General features: G+C 45.0%; 1 protein-coding gene across 2 annotated transcripts in view; it reads right to left on the bottom strand.

Moving 5' to 3' along the window:
- Positions 1-19,746, bottom strand: part of ap2a1 (adaptor related protein complex 2 subunit alpha 1) — a 115,466-nt gene that overhangs the window by 50,780 nt on the left and 44,940 nt on the right. For both annotated transcript variants that reach the window (XM_037688797.1, XM_037688796.1), the window contains exons 7-8: positions 18,693-18,861; positions 18,427-18,564 (exon numbers count right to left, since the gene is read on the bottom strand). In XM_037688797.1, the coding sequence (XP_037544725.1) occupies positions 18,427-18,564; positions 18,693-18,861 (307 nt within the window). The remainder of the gene's footprint in view (positions 1-18,426; positions 18,565-18,692; positions 18,862-19,746) is intronic.

Raw genomic sequence — 19,746 nt, 5'->3', positions numbered from 1 at the left:
ATACCGACTTTCTGTCTGTCCTCCTGACAACCATCAAACTTGTTTTTCACTGCTCTCACGCAATCCGGTCAGGGAGGGGTATATAGGAGGTGTGACAGGCAAGGGAAGTCTTGAAGCCTGCTGCGGACCACACGCGCTGGTGCCCAGCTCAGTTTTGATGTGATTTCCTGTCATTGGGTCGAAAGGCTTCCCGACCACGTGTCACGGTGAGGGACTTTCATATCAATTTGTGTGTTAAGAGTGTATGAGTGTACATGTTTTTTGCTTGGCTGTTTTTTCTGTGGCAGATTAATAAATGACACTATTATTTCTAGCAGTAACAGTCTCCTCTGATTTATTTCCTCTCATGTGAATCATCGGGGCCGACCGTTCACGAACCTTGTATAAGAAATTTCATAATACATTTTTGGCGACGAGGATTGGATATTATTAAAATAAATAAATAATTCTGAACGGCTGCACCATGTTCAAACGAAAGGAAAAAAAAGTGTTAAGTTGATGCAAGTGCATCTGGACAAAGAGTCCACAAGAGGTTGTGCCAGGTTGGGAGTTATCCAACTTTGTTTGGCTTTGTGTTTAAGAGGTGAGGGGGACGCCCCAAGCCTTTGTGTGAGAGTTTAAAAACAGGAAAAAAAAAGTTGATCCAGACGCCTGAGGAGGCGTGAGGGGAACAGAGAAAAAGTTGTACCGGGATGGGAAGAAGCCCCATCCCAGTTGTTTTTGTTGTGTTTGAGAGGTGGGAAGAAGCCCATCCTAGTTGTTTTTGTTGTGTTTGAGAGGTGGGAAGAAGCCCATCCCAGTTGTTTTTGTTGTGTTTGAGAGGTGGGAAGAAGCCCATCTTAGTTGTTAGAACAATTTTTCTGAAAGCAGATAGTCCAGGTGATGTTTTGACCACTTTGCAGGCAATAGAGGTCAGAAAGATGGCACCAGTGACAGGGCTTCAACGTCATATGAGGATGTGTGCGGTAGCCTGGGGAAAAAACGGCATGAGGAAAGTCAGAAAATACAATCACAGGCTCAACGGAGCAAGCAAGAATGTGAGGACCGCCTGCTTGTTGAATGAACGGCACATTCAGTCGCTCGCTCAGTTTGGGAGAATGAGCAGGGTAGTTGAGGGGGCGGTGGAGCAGGTGTACCGGTTGAAGCGAGGAAAATTCAAGAGAAAGAAAGCGCCGGTGTCTGGTTTGCAGCGCCGAATGTGGGTTTGTGCGACTGCATGGAAAAAGTGTGTGGAGGAAGTTCAGGAGAAAGATAAGCGGTGGTTGATTAAAGTAGCCGAGGGTGCGGTCGGGCAAGTATGCAGGCTTAAAAGGGAAAAAATTAGAAAGAAGAGGCGTGGTGTTTCGCCGGAGCGAGTCGGAGCTTGTGTTGCAAGGTTGGATGACGGATGGGATCCGTCGAGTTGGGACGGTGGCATCTCGGGAGACAAGGAGGTTGTTTACTTGTCTAAAATATCACAACCCACAGATGCTCGAGTATCTGGGCTGTTGGATAAAGGTGGAGGTCAGGTAATGAATTCAGCGCATCGAGTCAGAGCTTTGCGGGACTCGAGACCGTCGTTTGAAGTTTGTGTGGGGACGGCCTGACGGATAGCATCGGGTTGGTCTGATTTACAGGGGCATTGGGTGACCCTAGGGGAGTGCGAGCAGAGATTGGTTCGGCTGTGTGTGAGGAATGCACTCGCTGTGCGTTTGGTTGTAGATTGTCATCTACAGGTCTTTTCAAGGACTGATGTTCAAAGCAGAGTGTTGGAACTCGGAGATTGGAACACAGAGCTGAAAACCGTGAAAAAAACATTTAGTCAATCCATGGGTCGTGGGCCGAGAAAGGACGGCCGGAAAAACATGCAGGAACCTACTCGTTCTGCTTTCTGGAGGGCATTAATACAGGCAGGAGTGCCTACAGCTGAGATGGATGATGTGTCAGCAGAAGAGCTGAGGGCTGGAAGCCATTATTTGGATTAAAGGGGCATCGTATGTTGTTTGGATGTGTTAAGCTGGTTGCTTTGAAGAAAGTGCATCGTATGTTGTTTGGATGTGTTAAGCTGGCTGCTTTGAAGGAAGTGCATCATATGTTGTTTATGAATGGATCATCTGCAGCTGTAGTTTTGACGGCATCTAAAACAACTCGAAGTATCTAAAAATATCTGAGAAAAAAAAAAAGAATTCACCATCTTGTTTTGCAGATGTTTCACATTTAAAGTGAAAGTTCAGCTCTTTTCAAGAGGGGTTCTGTGGAAAAAGTTAACACCTCAGTTTGGAAAAACTGATGAGCTAAATATTCTGAGTGGGGCCAAGACTAGAAGAAGGATTTCTTTTTAATAAATAAAAGTTAATTGTTGACACTTTTTGCATGAAGTGGTTATGTATGAAGAATTGTTTGAATAGTTGTAGATACATATTCAGGTGTGTTGGTGACTCATCCTTGTAAATATGCAAATCAGACATCTACTTTAAAATGTCTTAGTATGATGAAATAATTTTATGGGGTTCCCCTTCAGATACAAACAGATAATGGGACCCATTTTACTGGAAAACAGGTGAAAGACTGGTCAGCTGAAAAACATGTTGAATGGATTTATCACATTCCTTATCATCCACAGGCTGCGGGGCTGATTGAGAGAATGAATGAATTGTTAAAAAAAATGCTGAGAAAATTAAATGAAAAACAGGATTTGACAAACTGGAAAGTAAATTTGTTGCAGGCTGTATTTCAATTGAATAACAGACCCATTGTACCAGGCACCACTCCTTTAAATTGATGTGGAAAATTGATGACAGAGCAGAGCTGCCTGTCAGAGCAACTCCTGGATCTGCCGGACTAGTTCTGAGGACTCTAGAGCCAGTGATATTGATTTCAGGTCAAATTCAAGTTATAAAATTGGTCTGGGTCTGCAATATCCCAGAGGCAGGAGAAGAAAAATGGGTGAATGTATCTGTAAACAAATGTTATATAAGAGAAAACTAATGATTCTCCCTCTATCTGTAAGCAGTACTTTTTGCCTCTACAGCATTGATCTTTGCGGACTGGATGGAGAGAGGACAACATGAGAAGCTGGTGACAAGGTGCCAGTTAGATGGGAGTGCAGGCTGTTTGGGCATCACGTGCCTTGTCGCTGATGGACAACGCCTCATCAGCAACACCAGGACGTGTCTTGGAGGAGGATCAGGTGTTCACGTTTGGTTGAAAAGATGCAAGCAAGATCTGAGTGCAAAGTAACTTCATATGTTTGAAACACAAAAAGCTGCCTGATAGGGCACAAAGTTGTGCCCTATGTCAAGTGTCGGGCATGCTACAACAGGGAAACCATCCCAGTGGTACCTTAAGGATGTCAGATTAGAATTGTGTGGAAACCCCACTGTGTAACATTGTATAAGAACGGTACATGCTAAACCAGATGAAAAAAAAAAAGAGAACGAAGTTTGATTTTACTGCCAATTAAGGAGGAGGAGGAGACATGCTTCGTTGGCAGTTACCCAAGTTGGAGTCTGGATGCCATCAGTTGTCATGACCCAAGAAGAAACGGTCAAAATACTGATAAAAGAAATAAACTGGCAGCTGAAGATGTGGGGGAGCACAGAAGAAGTGTTCTCCAACATAATTGAAGCTTTGAACTTGTTTTCCTGTGTACCTTGCAATTTTTTTTTCCATGCACAGCTGCAGAAGGAGCGCTGCCAGAGGGTGGTGACCACATCCAATCACCACGAGTGGAGGAAGCTGTGAAACATTTCTAGTACATATTGGGTAGTTGTAAAACCTGAATTGACAAAATGCAATGATAACATGTGTGAGGGGCATTGGGTTCAATACCATGTTAATAAGGCAACCACAGTTATGCAAATATCACATTTTGCCTTTAATAACTGTACAAGGACACTGGTTTAAAAAAAAAAAATACAGGGTGAGTGGTTTGAGCCACAGACAAATCTCACATATGACATGCTATTAAGTGAGACAGCTGATAAAGGAGTGATATGTATGCTGAAATTAGGTCATGTTAACCCATGTTTAACCAGAGACAAGGTATTGTGTGATTGGACTCATGAACTAGGCTAGAGAACTAGTTTGATAGCAACAAAAAAAAGTCATCCTCAATTACCTGAGGTGCCTTTCTCTGGATGTGTGCATGGTGTACATCTGTGGACTTGGAACAACCAGACTTATCAATTAACTAATTATAGTTCCACCACTCGACTAACAGAGGTACAATGGCAAACTTTGCACGTACCCTGGCGAGTCTCCCTAGACCGTTTCAAAATGCGCATTGAAATGGGTCTACAGAGCTGAAACGAATGATTGAATCTCATAAGTCTAAACGTGTCTGATCTAACAGTGTCCACCTGCATGGCTCAAAGAAAGGTTTTTACATGTGGCTAAGCTAATAGTGTAGACATTGGCTCACCATTGGTGGGATATATTCGCAGGAATATTATCTACGGCGCAAAATATATGCAGTATCTCTTTTGCTTGTTTAGTGAAAAGAAGAATAACTAGTTTGATCTATGTATCTCTGTATTAACTGTGTATTTTGGTAACTTGTTTTTATATTAGGAGGGTTAAAAAAAAAAGAAAGAATTAATCAGGAAATTTATAATACAGCTTGGTACATGGTTTGGTAGGGAAAAAACTATAATCACACTCGAACCTGAACACCTACCAGGTGTTTTGATTTACAATGATCGTGTCAGTGGGAATGTAATAAATCAAACGTTCCAGGGGTTTGAAACTCGTCTGGATTTTCTTAACTTTGTGAGTGAGTTTATCCAGGATGAAGATATGAGGTTATTCCCAGAACAATTTCAATTTCAGGAGAGTGATTTTCAAAATTAAAGAGTTGAATTATGTTTTACATGCCATAAAGGCAAAGAGTGGAATGAAAGTTGCCTTTATGCCTATTCAAACATATATTTTGTCAAAATTAAAGAGTTGTATTATGTTTTACATGCCATAAAGGCAAAGGGTGGAATGATATAAAAATATGTTTTATAAGGTGTTAAGTCGCCTTTATGCCTATTCAAACATATACTTTGTGTGTGTGTGTTACTTATAATATTTAGACACTCTTTGATGGTTAGCAGAGGGACGAAGGGGGCAGTGTATCCTCTCTAGGAATGCTTTAATAAGCATTAGGAGTGCTTTTGGCAGTAGAGCTTTGGCCCGCTTTGCGGTCACGGCGCTCCGTTATTGGAAGGACATGTTTTCAATGTCAGGTTATTGATGAGATACCGACTTTCTGTCTGTCCTCCTGACAACCATCAAACTTGTTTTTCACTGCTCTCACGCGATCCGGTCAGGGAGGGGTATATAGGAGGTGTGACAGGCAAGGGAAGTCTTGAAGCCTGCTGCGGACCACGCGCGCTGGTGCCCAGCTCAGTTTTGATGTGATTTCCTGTCATTGGGTCGAAAGGCTTCCCGACCACGTGTCACGGTGAGGGACTTTCATATCAATTTGTGTGTTAAGAGTGTACGAGTGTACATGTTTTTTGCTTGGCTGTTTTTTCTGTGGCAGATTAATAAATGACACTATTATTTCTAACAGTAACAGTCTCCTCTGATTTATTTCCTCTCATGTGAATCATCGGGGCCGACCGTTCACGAACCTTGTATAAGAAATTTCATAATACAAAACTGTACACATAATCTACTTTCTACTGTTCGCAAGTACTCACATACTTATATATATATTTTCTTTTATATAGCTGTTTATACCCCTTCATATTATATAACCTGTTCATAGTCTGTACACTCATAAACTGTATACATTTATACCTATAGCATAATCAAAGCAACTTACTGTATATTGTACTATATATATCTACTAATTTATTTTTCTTGCTAGGCACTTCTGGATAGATGCAAACTGCATTTCGTTGCTTTGTACCTGTGACATGGGCAATGACAATAAAGTTGAATTCTATTCTATTCTATTCTAAAAAGCAACCTGTTTTTTGTGTGAATTGCTATGTCAGTCAAATGTTCAATTTTGGAATAAAGGGGTGGAAATTAAAACTTTTTTTTTTTGCCGATTCATCGATTAATCAAAAAAATAATCGGCCAATGAATCGATTATTGAAATAACCGTTAGTTGCAGCCGTAAGTTCAAGTATCTCAGGGTTTTGTTCACGAGTGAGGGAAGAATGGAGCGTGACAGATGAATTGGTGCAGCATCTGCAGTATGGTGGACTCTGTACTGGTCCGTTGAGGTGAAGATGGAGCTGAACCAAGACGTATAGAAAGGTCTCATGGCATCATATTGTACAACGTAAAGGAAGTCAGACATTTTTAATGAAAAGGCTCAGTCCGGCTGTCTCTGTGTGCCTGTTTGTCTCAGGTTGGGGTTTTGGGTGGCCCCCCTCTCTTGGATCAGTTTTGGCCCCCCATTTGGTGGGTCGTGCTCCCCTCCGGTGGTGGGCCCCCCGCCGCCGGTGCATTGGTGGCTCTCAGCAGCTGGGGCTGGGTGGTGGGGTGTGTGCAGGCCTGCCCTGGTGGCTGCCTGCGGGGGCCTGGGTGCCCTGGCTCTGTCGGGCCTCTGTTGGGGGGTGGTATGACCTAGGGACTCGGGGCTTGGTGTCCAAGGCCGGATCCATTCTGGAGGGGCGGGTTGCCGGTGGGGCCTGTTGACTCATCGCTATGGCCTCCTGGGGGTTTCTGCATTGTGGTTGCTGGGGATCGCCTGGGGCTTCCCTTAGCTTCTCTCTCTGGGGGGTGCGGGTGTCCCTGTTGGGGGACTACCGGAGTTCCGGGCTTGGGGGCCGCTGTGTGTCTGTGGTTCCGGTCTACCCTGTGCTACCTTCGTGTCCTGTGGGGATGGGTTTATGGGTCCCCACATCCACTATTGAACATTTTTATGGAGAAAACTTATAGCGATAAGCATGCTCACACAGGTGTTTAGATTCAGTTGTTTATCAGATACACACTCAGTTGGGTTGTGGTGGCCATCAAATATATATTGTATTACCATGTACTGTATAAAATACTTTCTAATGATGTTATAAGTATCATTATATAAGTCGTTTGTTGTTGTGGTTTCTCGGTTTTGTCGGGTTTTTTTCTTTTTCTTTCCGCAGGTCTAGAGGCAGACTTCAATTATGTTGATTTGTGTTCTCTTTATCCCTCTCTCTCTCTCTCCTCTATTCCTATCTCCTTTACATTTCAACTCTTCTCTCACTTTTCTGCTTTATCATCTTCTTTGCTTTCCGTCCCCATGTCCATTACATCTGGAACAAACCCAAAGCATATTCTAATAAAATTTAATTTATACATCAAGTGGAGCAATAAGGCCAGCCATAATGCTCTGCTTGTGAAAGTAAATCTGTTGGGCATCACTTTGACACTCAGACAATAATTGTAAGTGCCACAATGCCGGACAGGACCGGGGGGGGGGGGGGGGGGATGGAGCTGAACTGTAAGGCAAAGCTCTCAGTTTACCGGTCGGTCTAAGTTCCTACCCTCACCTGTGGCCATGAACTCTGGGTAGTGACTGAAAAAATGAGGTCGTGGATACAGGCAGTTGAAAAGAGTTTCCTCTGCAGGGTAGCTGGACTCTCCCTTAGAGAGGGGGTGAGAAGTTCAGTTATCAGCAGAGACTCAGAGTAGAAGTGCTGCCCTTCCACATCGAGAGGAGCCAGTTGAGGTAGTTTGGGCATGTTCAACTAGGAGGAGACCCCAGGGAACACCCAGGGCATTATAGAGACTATGAATCTCAGTTGGCCTGGGAACACCTTCGAGTCCTCCCTAAGAGCTGGAAGAGGTGGCTGTGGAAAGATGTCTGGGCCTCCCTGCTTAAGCTGCTGCCCCTGAGACCTGACTTGGAAATCTCCAACAAATCTTCTTTGTTCCTCCATGATCCACTTCCACAAACATGTTGTGAAGAGCAGACTTTGATAGATCCTTGTTCTTTTAATCAAACAGAGTGTCCTCTCACACCTGATCATCATCCATTGATTGAAAACACCCAACTCTAATTTCATCTTCAGATTAACTGATAATCCTAGAGGTTCACATACTTTTACCATCACAAATATGTGATATTGGATCATTTTCCTCAAATTAATGACCAAGTATAATATTTGTCTCATTTGTTTAACTGGGTTCTCTTTATCTACTTTTAGGACTTGTGTGAAAATCTGATGAAGTTTTAGGTCATAGTTATGCAGAAATATAGAAAATTATAGAGAGTTCAGTTAAACATTTAAGCACCACTGTATGTGGCAAATTTTGTGATGCCAAAACAAGGCATGCATCATTCATGGCCAGTTACGCAACAACTCAAAATTCGCCAAGCTGCCTAGGAAACGCTCTTTATCCCTTGTCAGCAGTGCTGGCTTCCCAAAGGGACTTTCCACAACAAATTTGAAACTGCTGATACAAACTGTGTGAGTGGAAGAGTTTTACAAACACTAACGTTTTGTACAGCCACTAAGTGAAGCAGTGACGAATCAGCATTTGGCTGTGTTCAAGACTGAATGCCTATCACATGTATGTTTTTGCACAGTTTAGATAGTGACATTACCAATGTTTTGTTTGATAGCAAAACGGGAAGAGATAAAAATGAAAGATCCCACCCCATTAGTATTTTCAAAAGTGGTTTATAACTTCAGTGTATCACACACTTGTCAAGGTGCTCTGATCGAAATATTGTCAAACACTCAAATTTGAAGACAAAATAGCAATTTGAGGGATTTTTTTAGTGCCAATTTTTTTTTCCATTAAAAATGGCTGACTTCCTTTGCGTTGTACAATATGATGCCATGAGACCTTTCTATACATCTTGGACCAACGTACCCATGTACCACATTCCATACTTGCATGTGAAAGTAGTGAGAGGGGCTGCATTCAAGATGGCGCTTGACTTTGAAGACAACTTTAAACAGGTCTGTGGTTGCGGTTTCAAGCCTTTGTCTGAAATAGTTTATCCAAACAAATGAGCCAGGGCTCTCTCGAAAGGATGAATAGCCCAGAGTTCAGTCTTCACCAGATGAAAGTGGAATCTGTCACACTTCTGCAGGTAAATTTACACTGTAGGCATGTGAAATAATTTAATGAGTTGTTGGTAAAGTTTCTCGGTCATCTAGGGCATGGTAAATGAAATAATTAAAACCAAAGCAGCTGGACTATATTCTGTCGATGAAAATATTCTCTTCCCATTTGGGAAAAAAATCTCAGTTCAAAACTGGAGAGCGTGAAGTTCCAATATCATTTAAACTGCATGAATTTAAGTAAATGTATCCTTTTATGCAGCTAAATTGACATGCAGATTAATCTCAATCTCTGTTCTGAGGATCAAAGACCCCCAGTGACCCTCAGAAGGTACAGGAGTGAGACTAATCTGCATGTGAATGTAGATGTAAAAACAGAACATCTCATGCAGTTTAAAAAACCCAGTCTAGAACTGGGAAATCTTCCTGGATGGAAGGAAAAACATCTAACTACAACATAAAAACACAATTGCTAGGATTTCAACCCTTTAGGAAACATCAATTCCACTACAAAGTACTGAGTTATGTGGGAAGCCAGTAAATCAAGATAAACTGGAGCAACTTTAGAGAAACTGTTTACTTCTGACTGGTCTGATGATTTTATGGATAGTCCAAGCAAGACCAAGACTAAACTCCAGTCTTGAAGATTTCCTAATGGTTCATGCAAACACTATTTTATGAACATTTGCACCAATGTTGGTTTTGTAAGTCATATTTATTGTCAGAAAACAGCTGCACAGCTTTTGTTGTGGTAGCATACAACCACATCATTTGTATTAAAAAATGTGCATAGGCGTCGCAACCATTATACAGGTCCTTCTCAAAAAATTAGCATATTGTGATAAAGGTCATTATTTTCCATAATGTAATGATAAAAATGAAACTTTTATATATTTCAGATTCATTGCACACCAACTGAAATATTTCAGGTCTTTAATTGTTTTAATACTGATGATTATGGCATACAGCTCATGAAAACCCCAAATGCCTGTCCCAAAAAATTAGCATATCATGAAAAGGTTCTCTAAACAAGATATTAACCTAACCATCTGAATCAACGACGTGACTCTAAACACCTGCAAAAGATTCCTGAGGCTTTTAAAAACTCCCAGCCTTGTTCATTACTCAAAACCGCAATCATGGGTAAGACTGCCGACCTGACTGCTGTCCAGAAGGCCATCATTGACACCCTCAAGCAAGAGGGTAAGACACAGAAAGAAATTGCTGAACGAATAGGCTGTTCCCAGAGTGCTGTATCAAGGCACCTCAGTGGGAAGTCTGTGGGAAGGGAAAAGTGTGGCAGAAAACACTGCACAACGAGAAGAGGTGACCGGACCCTGAGGAGGATTGTGGAGAAGGGCCGATTCCAGACCTTGGGGGACCTGCGGAAGCAGTGGACTGAGTCTGGAGTAGAAACATCCAGAGCCACCGTGCACAGGCGTGTGCAGGAAATGGGCTACAGGTGCCGCATTCCCCAGGTCAAGCCACTTTTGAACAAGAGACTGCGTCAGAAGCATCTCGCCTGGGACTGCTGCTGAGTGGTCCAAAGTTATGTTCTCTGATTACAGTATATTTTGCATTTCCTTTGGAAATCAAGGTCTCAGAGTCTGGAGGAAGAGAGGAGACACAGAATTCACAATGCTTGAGGTCCAGTGTCAAGTTTCCACAGTCACTGGGGTACCATGTCAGCTGCTGGTGTTGGTCCACTGTGTTTTATCAAGGGCAGGGTCAATGCAGCTAGCTATCAGGAGATTTTGGAGCACTTCATGCTTCCATCTGCTGAAAAGCTTTATGAAGATTAAGATTTCATTTTTCAGCACGACCTGGCACCTGCTCACAGGCCAAAACCACTGGTAAATGGTTTACTGACCATGGTACTACTGTGCTCAATTGGCCTGCCAACTCTCCTGACCTGAACCCCATAGAGAACCTGTGGGATATTGTGAAGAGAAAGTTGAGAGACGCAAGACCCAACACTCTGGATGAGCTTAAGGCCGCTATCGAAGCATCCTGGGCCTCCATAACACCTCAGCAGTGCCACAGGCTGATTGCCTCCATGCCACGCTGCATTGAAGCAGTCATTCATGCAAAAGGATTCCCGACCAAGTATTGAGTGCATAACTGAACATGATTATTTGAAGGTTGGCGTTTTTTTTTTATTAAAAACATGTCTTTCATTGGTGGGATGAAATATGCTAATTTTTTGGGAGAGGCATTTTGGGTTTTCATGAGCTGTATGCCATAATCATCAGTATTAAAACAATTTAAGACCTGAAATATTTCAGTTGGTGTGCAATGAATCTGAAATATATGAAAGTTTCATTTTTATCATTACATTATGGAAAATAATGACCTTTATCACAATATGCTAATTTTTTTGAGAAGGACCTGTTTGTGAAGGGGACAAGTCCCCCCCACATAAAAAAATAAAACGTTCATTTGGACCTCCCCACTTTTACGACGAAACATTAGTTCAGGCGGCACAGTTTCTCTTCATGAACGAATCCATTCCACTTGATTAATAGGAGAATACTCAAGCCACTAAAAATCCACTCCAGGTTTTCCTGGTTACCTCCAACTCTACACACAGAGCAGAAACTGTGCAGACAGCAGGCTGCTGAGTCTCCTGCCTCGGCAGAAAACGCGCTCAGGTGGAGGTACCGGTGTTGCTCGCTCGCCAGTTTAGCGAGCTTAGTGCGGGCAGTTGTTGACCGGGGGGGGGGGGAGAGAGATATATGGTTAGGAGGATGCTTGGGAGGAGTGCTACGTCTGTAGCATCATAACTTAGCAGTAACTGTGACGCTGCATGTGTAAGAGATGCAGTGTGTTCAGGTGCATTAAAGTTGAAATGTCTTTAAAACCCCACACCTTATTGTCCTCAAGCTTTGTGAGAAACATTTAGATGAGTAGTGTTGAACACAAGTAAAAAAGTCCAGTGGTGATGTTTTTGAATTCTCTATAAACACAAATAGTGCAGACCTGACGCTCTGTATTAAAGTGTATAAAAGTTAAAACGTCTTTTAAACCCACAGCTGAATTTACACAAACTTGGTGAGAAACATGCTTTAAATGTGTGGACTTAAAAGGAAATCTATGTGAAATGCTGTTCTATTTCATATAGGCTTCGCCCTTTAAGGCTGTCGCTGATGGGTTTTATCCCGTTATGCGAAGCATTACACTGAAAAGTTTAGTCCACGCCTACCTGCTGTGTGGGCCTCACCCGGTCCGTATAAGTTACGTTAAGAGCGGGTAATCGGCTCCCAATTTTCTTCAGCAATGACCTTCTACAAGATATCCAGCTCCAACACCATCTGCTTGTGTCCGTCCTGCAAGACCGGTTACTTGCTCAGCTTTGACCGGCACGACACCTGCGAAGGATGCCTGGGTCCCCGCCACGTTGCCCGCACTTCCTCCTGCCGCCTCTGTGATGACCTTCCTCCAGAGGAAAGGCAGAGGAGAGCAGCCTTGTTTAAGGCTAACGTCGAGGACTGTCTGTCCGTGGCGGGAGACTGTTCGCTGGACGATGCGATTGACTTCTTCGATGCCGGCTCTCGGAGCAAATCGGATGGTTCCTCTGGGACAGGCGACATCAGCAGCAGCCCCGATGCTCGCTCCCTCCCAGAGAGCGTAGTGTTGGAAGGAGGGGGGCCGAGCAGATGCTCGACCCCTCCGGGCTTTCCCGCCTCAACGGCCACATCGCTCCCTGCCGTCGGCACCCTCCTCTCGGAGTTGCCCGACGTTATCCGGGAAGCTGCTGACATGAAGGGACTTTCTGTTCCTTCCCTCCCCCGCCCAGATCGAATGATCTAGCGGGAAGGTTTGGCTCCACTCTGGCTCGCCGTCCTGATCCCATCTGGCCTCGGTTTCCAGCAGTGATGTCTTATTGGAACGAGGCCGCGCCCGGTCCTGGTAAACAGAGCGCCCGTCTCCACTTTCGCTCCCATCACCAGAGTGGAGAGGTTCACCGAACGGAATTTCCCCTTGGTACCCCTCCTTGAGCAAAGCTTCGCGGAAGCCTTCGGAGCAAAGCTGTCCAGGTTGGAGCAGCGTCCCGTCTCTCCTGGGAAACACGACCAGGCTCTCCAATCGAGCTCACCAGTGTGCGTTTCAGGCAGCCGCAGCTAACAACAACGTGGCGCTGTTAGCGTACAGTGTGTCCAAGAGGCTGGAGACCGCAGATCTGCCTGAGGAGACCAGGAGCTCCCTCTGCAAGACATCTGACGCCATTCTCAACATGTGTGCCTCTTCAGCGGTCTGCCTATCCAGAATTGCAGCGTGGATGACAATGATTCAGAGGTCCACCTGGCTCAGTCATTCTCCCTCTCTGCCGGAAAACTGCACAGAGACCTGATGGAGGGCCCCATTACGGCGGATGCGCTGTTCGGGAGCAGTTTCAAGGCCATGTTGGAGAACTCCAAAAAGTCGGAGGTGGTGTCAGAAACCGTGCGCCACCTCATCAAGCCGCGTGGCTCATCCCACCCCCTGGCCCGCTGGAGAGATCGTTGTGAGCAGAGGCAGAAACGACGTTCCACGGCCGCGTCATCTCACTCAGCTCCACCACCAGCCCCACCCGTCAGAGACCAGCCCTCTTCATCCCGGCAACCAGCAGTTCAGCGTTTTCCCAGAGATCGTCAGCAGGCAGCACTCTGTGCCAAAAAATCGCAGAGCTCACGGGGGAAAAGATTCAAGAAATGACAGTCTGTGGAGGGTGTGTGAAAAAATGACAAGTGTTGAAATAAAACATCCTTAAATGATTAAAGTATCTGTTTTTAGCCAGTCTGTAAGCTCCGATGAACTCACAGCGGCTGCGCATACATCCTCCACACAAAATGAGCCGGTGTCCTTAAAAAAAAAAAGGTTTTTCAAAATCACTGTTGCTCCAAAACGAGAAGAGACGCTCACATGACAACAGTGGTGAGCGAAATAACTCGTTTTCAGCCTGAGCTGCACAATCCTCACCTAAGCGGTGTCAAACGCGCACTCGCGCAACGTGAACAGCCTTCACCCAAACGGTGTTGCGTTGATGATGGTGTACACAGCTCCCCGGCATTCACCGGCTCACATCGGTATAAATGTGGGACCGCAGGATGGGTACGGTGAAGGACCTCGCTCTCAGCGAGAGCGACTCGCGCCGCACCGAAGAAAACGCGCGCCTCCGCGGCGCGAGCAGCCTTCACTCACCACTCCTCAGCACTCGGCCGCTCATGTCAGCATAAGCGTGAGACAGCTGAGCGAACCCAGTGACGAATCTTGCCCCCCAGCGAGAGCGGCGCGCTTCCCACCAAAGAAAACGTGTGCTCCCGCGGGGCTCGCAGCCTTCACTCAAACGGCACGGCGTAGATGAAGTCACACTCACCGCTTCTCAGCGTTTGTCTGCTCATGTCAGCATAGATGCGAGATCGCAAAGCGAACCCAGCGCAGGACCCCACTCGCGGCTGGAGCGACACGCGCTTCACCGCAGTGGTGTTAAACGTGCACCCCCGCGGCGTCATCAGTTGTCACACGCTTCTCCTCAACACACGCCGGCCCACCTAGACATGAAGGTGGATTTGCGGTCCGAACGCAGCACACAGGTGCGTTCAGAGCCCTTTCGAGGAAGCCTCGCCTTGGGTCACGCGGAACACATTCCCGCAACACATGATGGCGGTCGAGGCAGTGGACAGGATGACATCCGTACAAAACCTGACGCATCACTTAAACACGCGTCCACTTCACGAACGTTACGCGGAGTGGCTAAAAACATGCTCGCCAGACAGATGGATGACCAGGCTGTTAAGCAGGGGCTACACGTTGCAATTTGCAACCCAACCCCCTCCGTTCGGAGGAATTTTAGAGACGGCCATGTCATCACCAGACCAAATCTCATTCCTAAATGCAGAAGTCCAAGAACTTCAGGTATAAGAGGTGATCTCCAGGGTTCTCGACGGAGACGAAAACATGGTTTTACTCACGTTACTTCCTGGTTCCCAAACAGACCGAAGGCACGAGACCCCCCATTTTGGACCTGTCAGTTTTCAACAAGGCGATCATGGACAGACCGTTTCACATGTTGACAACCAGACAGCTGTTGGACAACATCCAGAGAAACGACTGGTTTGTTTCCATCGACCTGAAAGACGCCTACTTCCACATACTGATCATCCCAAAACACAGAAAATTTCTGCACTTCTCCTTTCAAGGGATGAAATATCAGTACAACAGGCTGCCGTTCGGGTATTCCCTTGCACCTTGTACATTCTCAAAGTGTGTGGAGACGGCCCTGCAACCGTTACACAGAGCAGGGATAAGAGTTTGTTTTACCTGGATGACCTGCTGCTGCTGTCACGCTGCAGACAGGAGCAATGCAGGCTCAGGTGTTGACATCACACCTGTTAAATCTGGGCTTCGCCATAAATTGGAAGAAAAGCTCGATTCTTCCGGCCCAGATGATTGTTTATCTGGGAGTGGAGCTAAACTCGACCACCATGCGGGCTCGTTTATCACAAACGAGAATCGACACTTCAAAAGACCAGCTCCGCCACGTAAGACCTGGCAGAGTGGTAACAGCTGTCTCCGTCATGAAGCTGTTAGGAATGATGTCATCAGCTCACACAGTGGTCTCGCTGGGTTTATTACACATGAGACGCCTCCAGAGGTGGTTTGTGCATCTGCGTGTGGATCCAGTAAAACAAAAGAGACGGATGATCACTGTTCCTCCCTCCGTGAGGGCAGACCTCCGACACTGGGGAAACACCTTGGTTCTGTCGGAGGGAGCCCCCGTCAGCAGACCCACGTCACACATCAGTCTTCACAGACACGTCGCTGTCAGGTTGGGGGGGGGAGGGGCATGCCTATCTCAAGCTGTAGGAGCATTGTGGCCCCATCACACATCAGCCCACATAAATGTTTTTGAGTGTCGCACGGTTTTGAACGTGATTCAACACTTTGCTCCTGTGTTGCAGAATCAACACGTTTTGATTCACACAGACAAGTAGACTGTTGCGTACATAAACCGGCAGGGGTGTGTGCGCTCAGCCCAGATGTTACACATTGCGTGAAAACTACTGTGTTGGGCACACCAAAATCTGTTCTCCATCAGAGCAGTGTACATCCCCGGAGTTCTGAACAAAGGGGCAGATGTGATGTCCAGGGGCGGTCTGAGTCACGGGGACTGGACCCTCCACCCCGATCTGATGGCCCAGACGTGGCAGAAATTTGGTAAAGCGGCTGTGGATATGTTTGCGACACGAGAAAACGCTCAGTGTCAATTATGGTTTTCACTGACCCCGTGAGACGAACCACTGCGTTTGCTCACAGCCCATGGCCCAAACCGCTTCTTAACGCGTTCCCCCACCTCCTCTGATATTACGGTTTTTGAACAGAGTTCAGAAGGAGGGATTGACAGCTCTCCTGGTGACTCCCGAGAGCGTGAACGCGTCATGGTTCCCAGTTCTATGACGCCTGTTATCGGGGCGCCGTGGAAACTGCCGTGGAGGGAGGACGCTCTCGTCCAGGTGGGAGGAGCGATCAGGAGTTACCCAGAAATAGGCCAGCACCTTTGGTTCGGCCGCTGAGCAGATCCGCTTAGAAAGGATAGGTCTCCCGCAAGATGTAGTGCGCACAATCTAGGATTCATGTGCTGCATCCACCACAGCGCTGTATATATCAAAGAGGACAGCTTTTCAGCGCTGGTGTACAGAAAAAGGTGTAGAGGCCACCTCATGTCCACTAGGCGACGTGCTGTCTTTTCTGCAACAGCTGATGGACAGAAATCTGGCATTCAGCACGATTAAAACGTACGCTGCAGCCATCTCTTCTTGTCACGAAGGGTTCGGAGACAGAACAGCTTTAAATCATCTGCTGATGAAGCGTTATTTAAAAGGTGTACAAAGACGCAGGCCTGTTTTACGGCCACTTGCTCCAAAGTGGGATTTAACGCTGGTCCTGCGGACTCTGATCAAAGCTCCATTTGAGCCAATGAATCAGGTTTCGATTAAATTCTTGTCTCTTAAAACAGCCCTGCTGCTGGCTTTGACATTGGCTAAGAGAGAGTGATTTATCTGCCCTCTCTGTCGCTCCGTCATGTCTCAGAATTCAGGCTGACGGCAGCTCAGCTGATCTAAGACCAAACCCAGCTTTTATGCCTAAAAACATCACGAGCTCTTTTAAATCAAGAGCGATATCGTTGGAAGGGTTTTTCCCTCCCCCCCACAAATCAGAAGAAGCGTCTTTCCATCTTCTCTGTCCGGTGCGGGCATTGACGTGTTACATAGCACGCACAGCTGCAATGCGTCAAACTCAACATTTGTTTGTGCATTATAGAGATGCATCTGCAGGCCGCCCGTTATCCACCCAGCGCCTGTCACACTGGCTGTGTGAGGCCATTTCTGAGGCCTACAGAGCATCAGATTTAGAGCCTCCTGTCAACCTCAGAGCACACTCGACCAGGGGTATTGCATCTTCGACTGCATTGCATAATGGTATGACAATGCAGGACATTTGCTCTGCGGCTGCATGGTCAACACCAAGCTCATTTATTAATTTCTATTTACGTGATGTGACAGTTCGTTCCATGACACATTCTGTCCTTAATGCTCCAACAGAATGAATATTATTGTTTTCATGGAACCCCGTTTAAACTCACATCTGACTGCATGCTTTACAGTGTGAGATGTTATCAGTCGCAAGTTATGACTGTTATTTGGTTCTATTGTCACTAATCAGTTCATGACTTCTGTTACCAATCAGTTCATTTGATTATAATCAGTTCACTTATTATTAATCTGTTCATACTGTTCAGTCGTGAATCAGTTGGTTCATGGCCCTCCTTTTTCAACATCTTCCCTCCCCGTTGGAAGTTTTCCGGGGCGTTCATGCATTTCAGAATGCATAGTTACACAGCATGTGTTTGTGCAAGGTACGCATAATTAAGCAATGCGTAATTACGTACATGGGGAGCTGAGTGACAAGACGTTTTTTGGGCAAGCTTCCGCTTCATACGGTGTTCGAATGGACCCAGTGAGGCGAGGACCACATCCGCTTTGCCCTTAACCCATCAGCAACAGCCTTAAAGGGCTACGCCTATATTCATAGAATCTGGGGTTACAGTACGTAACCAACGTTTTTATTTGTACATTGGTGTACAATTCATGCGCGTGTGCACGCACACACACACACGCACGCACGCACGCATTGTGTCCACCCCCACATTACGGATGCTTTTGAAATTGTGCAACGCTCAGTTAATAATAATGTAAATGTTAAGAGGAGCTTTTGCTTGAACCACTATTAAAGTTTGGAGAATGAAGTTATGAAAATGAAAAAGCACTACACGTCTGTCAGTTTTTAATTTTTAAATCTCATCTACTGTGACTGTGACTCTTGACTTTTAATGTGTTCTCAGTTTTGTAAAAAGATTAACGTGTCAGAAGCCAAATCTAATCCCTAATAATTTGTTAGGCACACCCACCATCTCCTCTCTGATAGAGTAGTCTGCTGTCTCCAGGTAGCTTAGCATCTCTGCTACAATCTGCTTGGCATTGCTGCGGTCACACATGGCATACAGCAGGTCAGCTGCCCGCTGTCGAACACTCACGTCTCTTTCAGTCTGAAAAAACAGATGAGCAAAAAGTAAAAAGATGACAGGCACACTTTTTATTCTCCATATGATATAAATACAAGCAGTTTGTTTTTATGCAAATAATAATTTCTCATAGTTAAAAGTTAAGGCACCACCTTGAGGGCATTGATGACAGTCTCAATGTGGGTCTTCACAGCTTCGTGTGAAAACTCAGAACTGGCTAAGGTGCACATGCTTTCCAGAGCTAGGTAGCGCAGGTTAGTTTCTCTGTGCTGCAGGAACTGACCAAGTTGGTTACAGGCTCGCACCAGGAGGTTTGGCTCGCTGCAAGACAAAAACCAAACCTCAGCTCATATGTAGCTTTAAAAAAGGTCTATGTAGTTACATAAAGGTAAGAAAAAACACACAGAACTGAAACATTTTTTTTTTGTATTCGCTTTATGAGATAAGGATTTCACCATTATTGTTTTGTGTAAAATAAAGCTGTAGTAATAGTGAAGCCAGTTCATGTCTACAATGAACAGGAGATCGCTTCCACTGGTGGAGACAAAAGCAACATGAAAACACCTAGCAACAGTGAAGTAAACTACAGAAATTGCATTTCATCTGGAAATGCAGTGTGAATGCTTATCGCAAAAGAACTTGCTGAAAAACGGCTGACACTAGCTAAAAAACATGCTGAAATGTAGCTGAAATGAAAGAACAAGCCTAAATTAGCAGAAATACATTTTTGCTGAATTAGGTTTAATTAAGCACAAAAATTAGGAAATCAGATAAATAAATAAAAAAAGCTAAAATTAGCACAAAAAAATCTTTAAAAAGTAGCCAAAAAGGAAGAAAGAAGCTTAGCCTAACAGAAGAAAGTGGAAAGAGCTGAAATGAGCTAAAAAATGTGGAACTAGTTGAAAAAGTTAAGATTTTCAGAAAAAACAGCTAAATGGTAGCTGAAATAGCAGAAAAAGCTGAAAATAGCTGAAAAAGACTGAAAGAAGCATAACAAACTGAAATTATCAGAAAGAAGTTAATTTGGATGAAAGTAGCAGAAAGAAAGAAAATAAAAGAAAAAAATTATCTGAAAACAGCTGCTCTAACAAAAGTTTTATAAATGTTAACATCTGAATTTCATTTGGTAAGCTGTAGTCAAACAAGTGCAGGTGTCTTCTTTTATCTTTTTTTTCTCTCCTTTTGTTTGGGGGGGGGGGGGGGGGG

This window comes from Nematolebias whitei, chromosome 15 (genome assembly GCF_014905685.2).
Source record: "Nematolebias whitei isolate Nwh7 chromosome 15, NemWhi1, whole genome shotgun sequence".
In the NCBI taxonomy this organism is placed as follows: Eukaryota; Metazoa; Chordata; class Actinopteri; order Cyprinodontiformes; family Rivulidae; genus Nematolebias; species Nematolebias whitei.
Note: the sequence above shows the minus strand (reverse complement) of the source record. Positions and strands in the feature narration are given on the sequence as shown.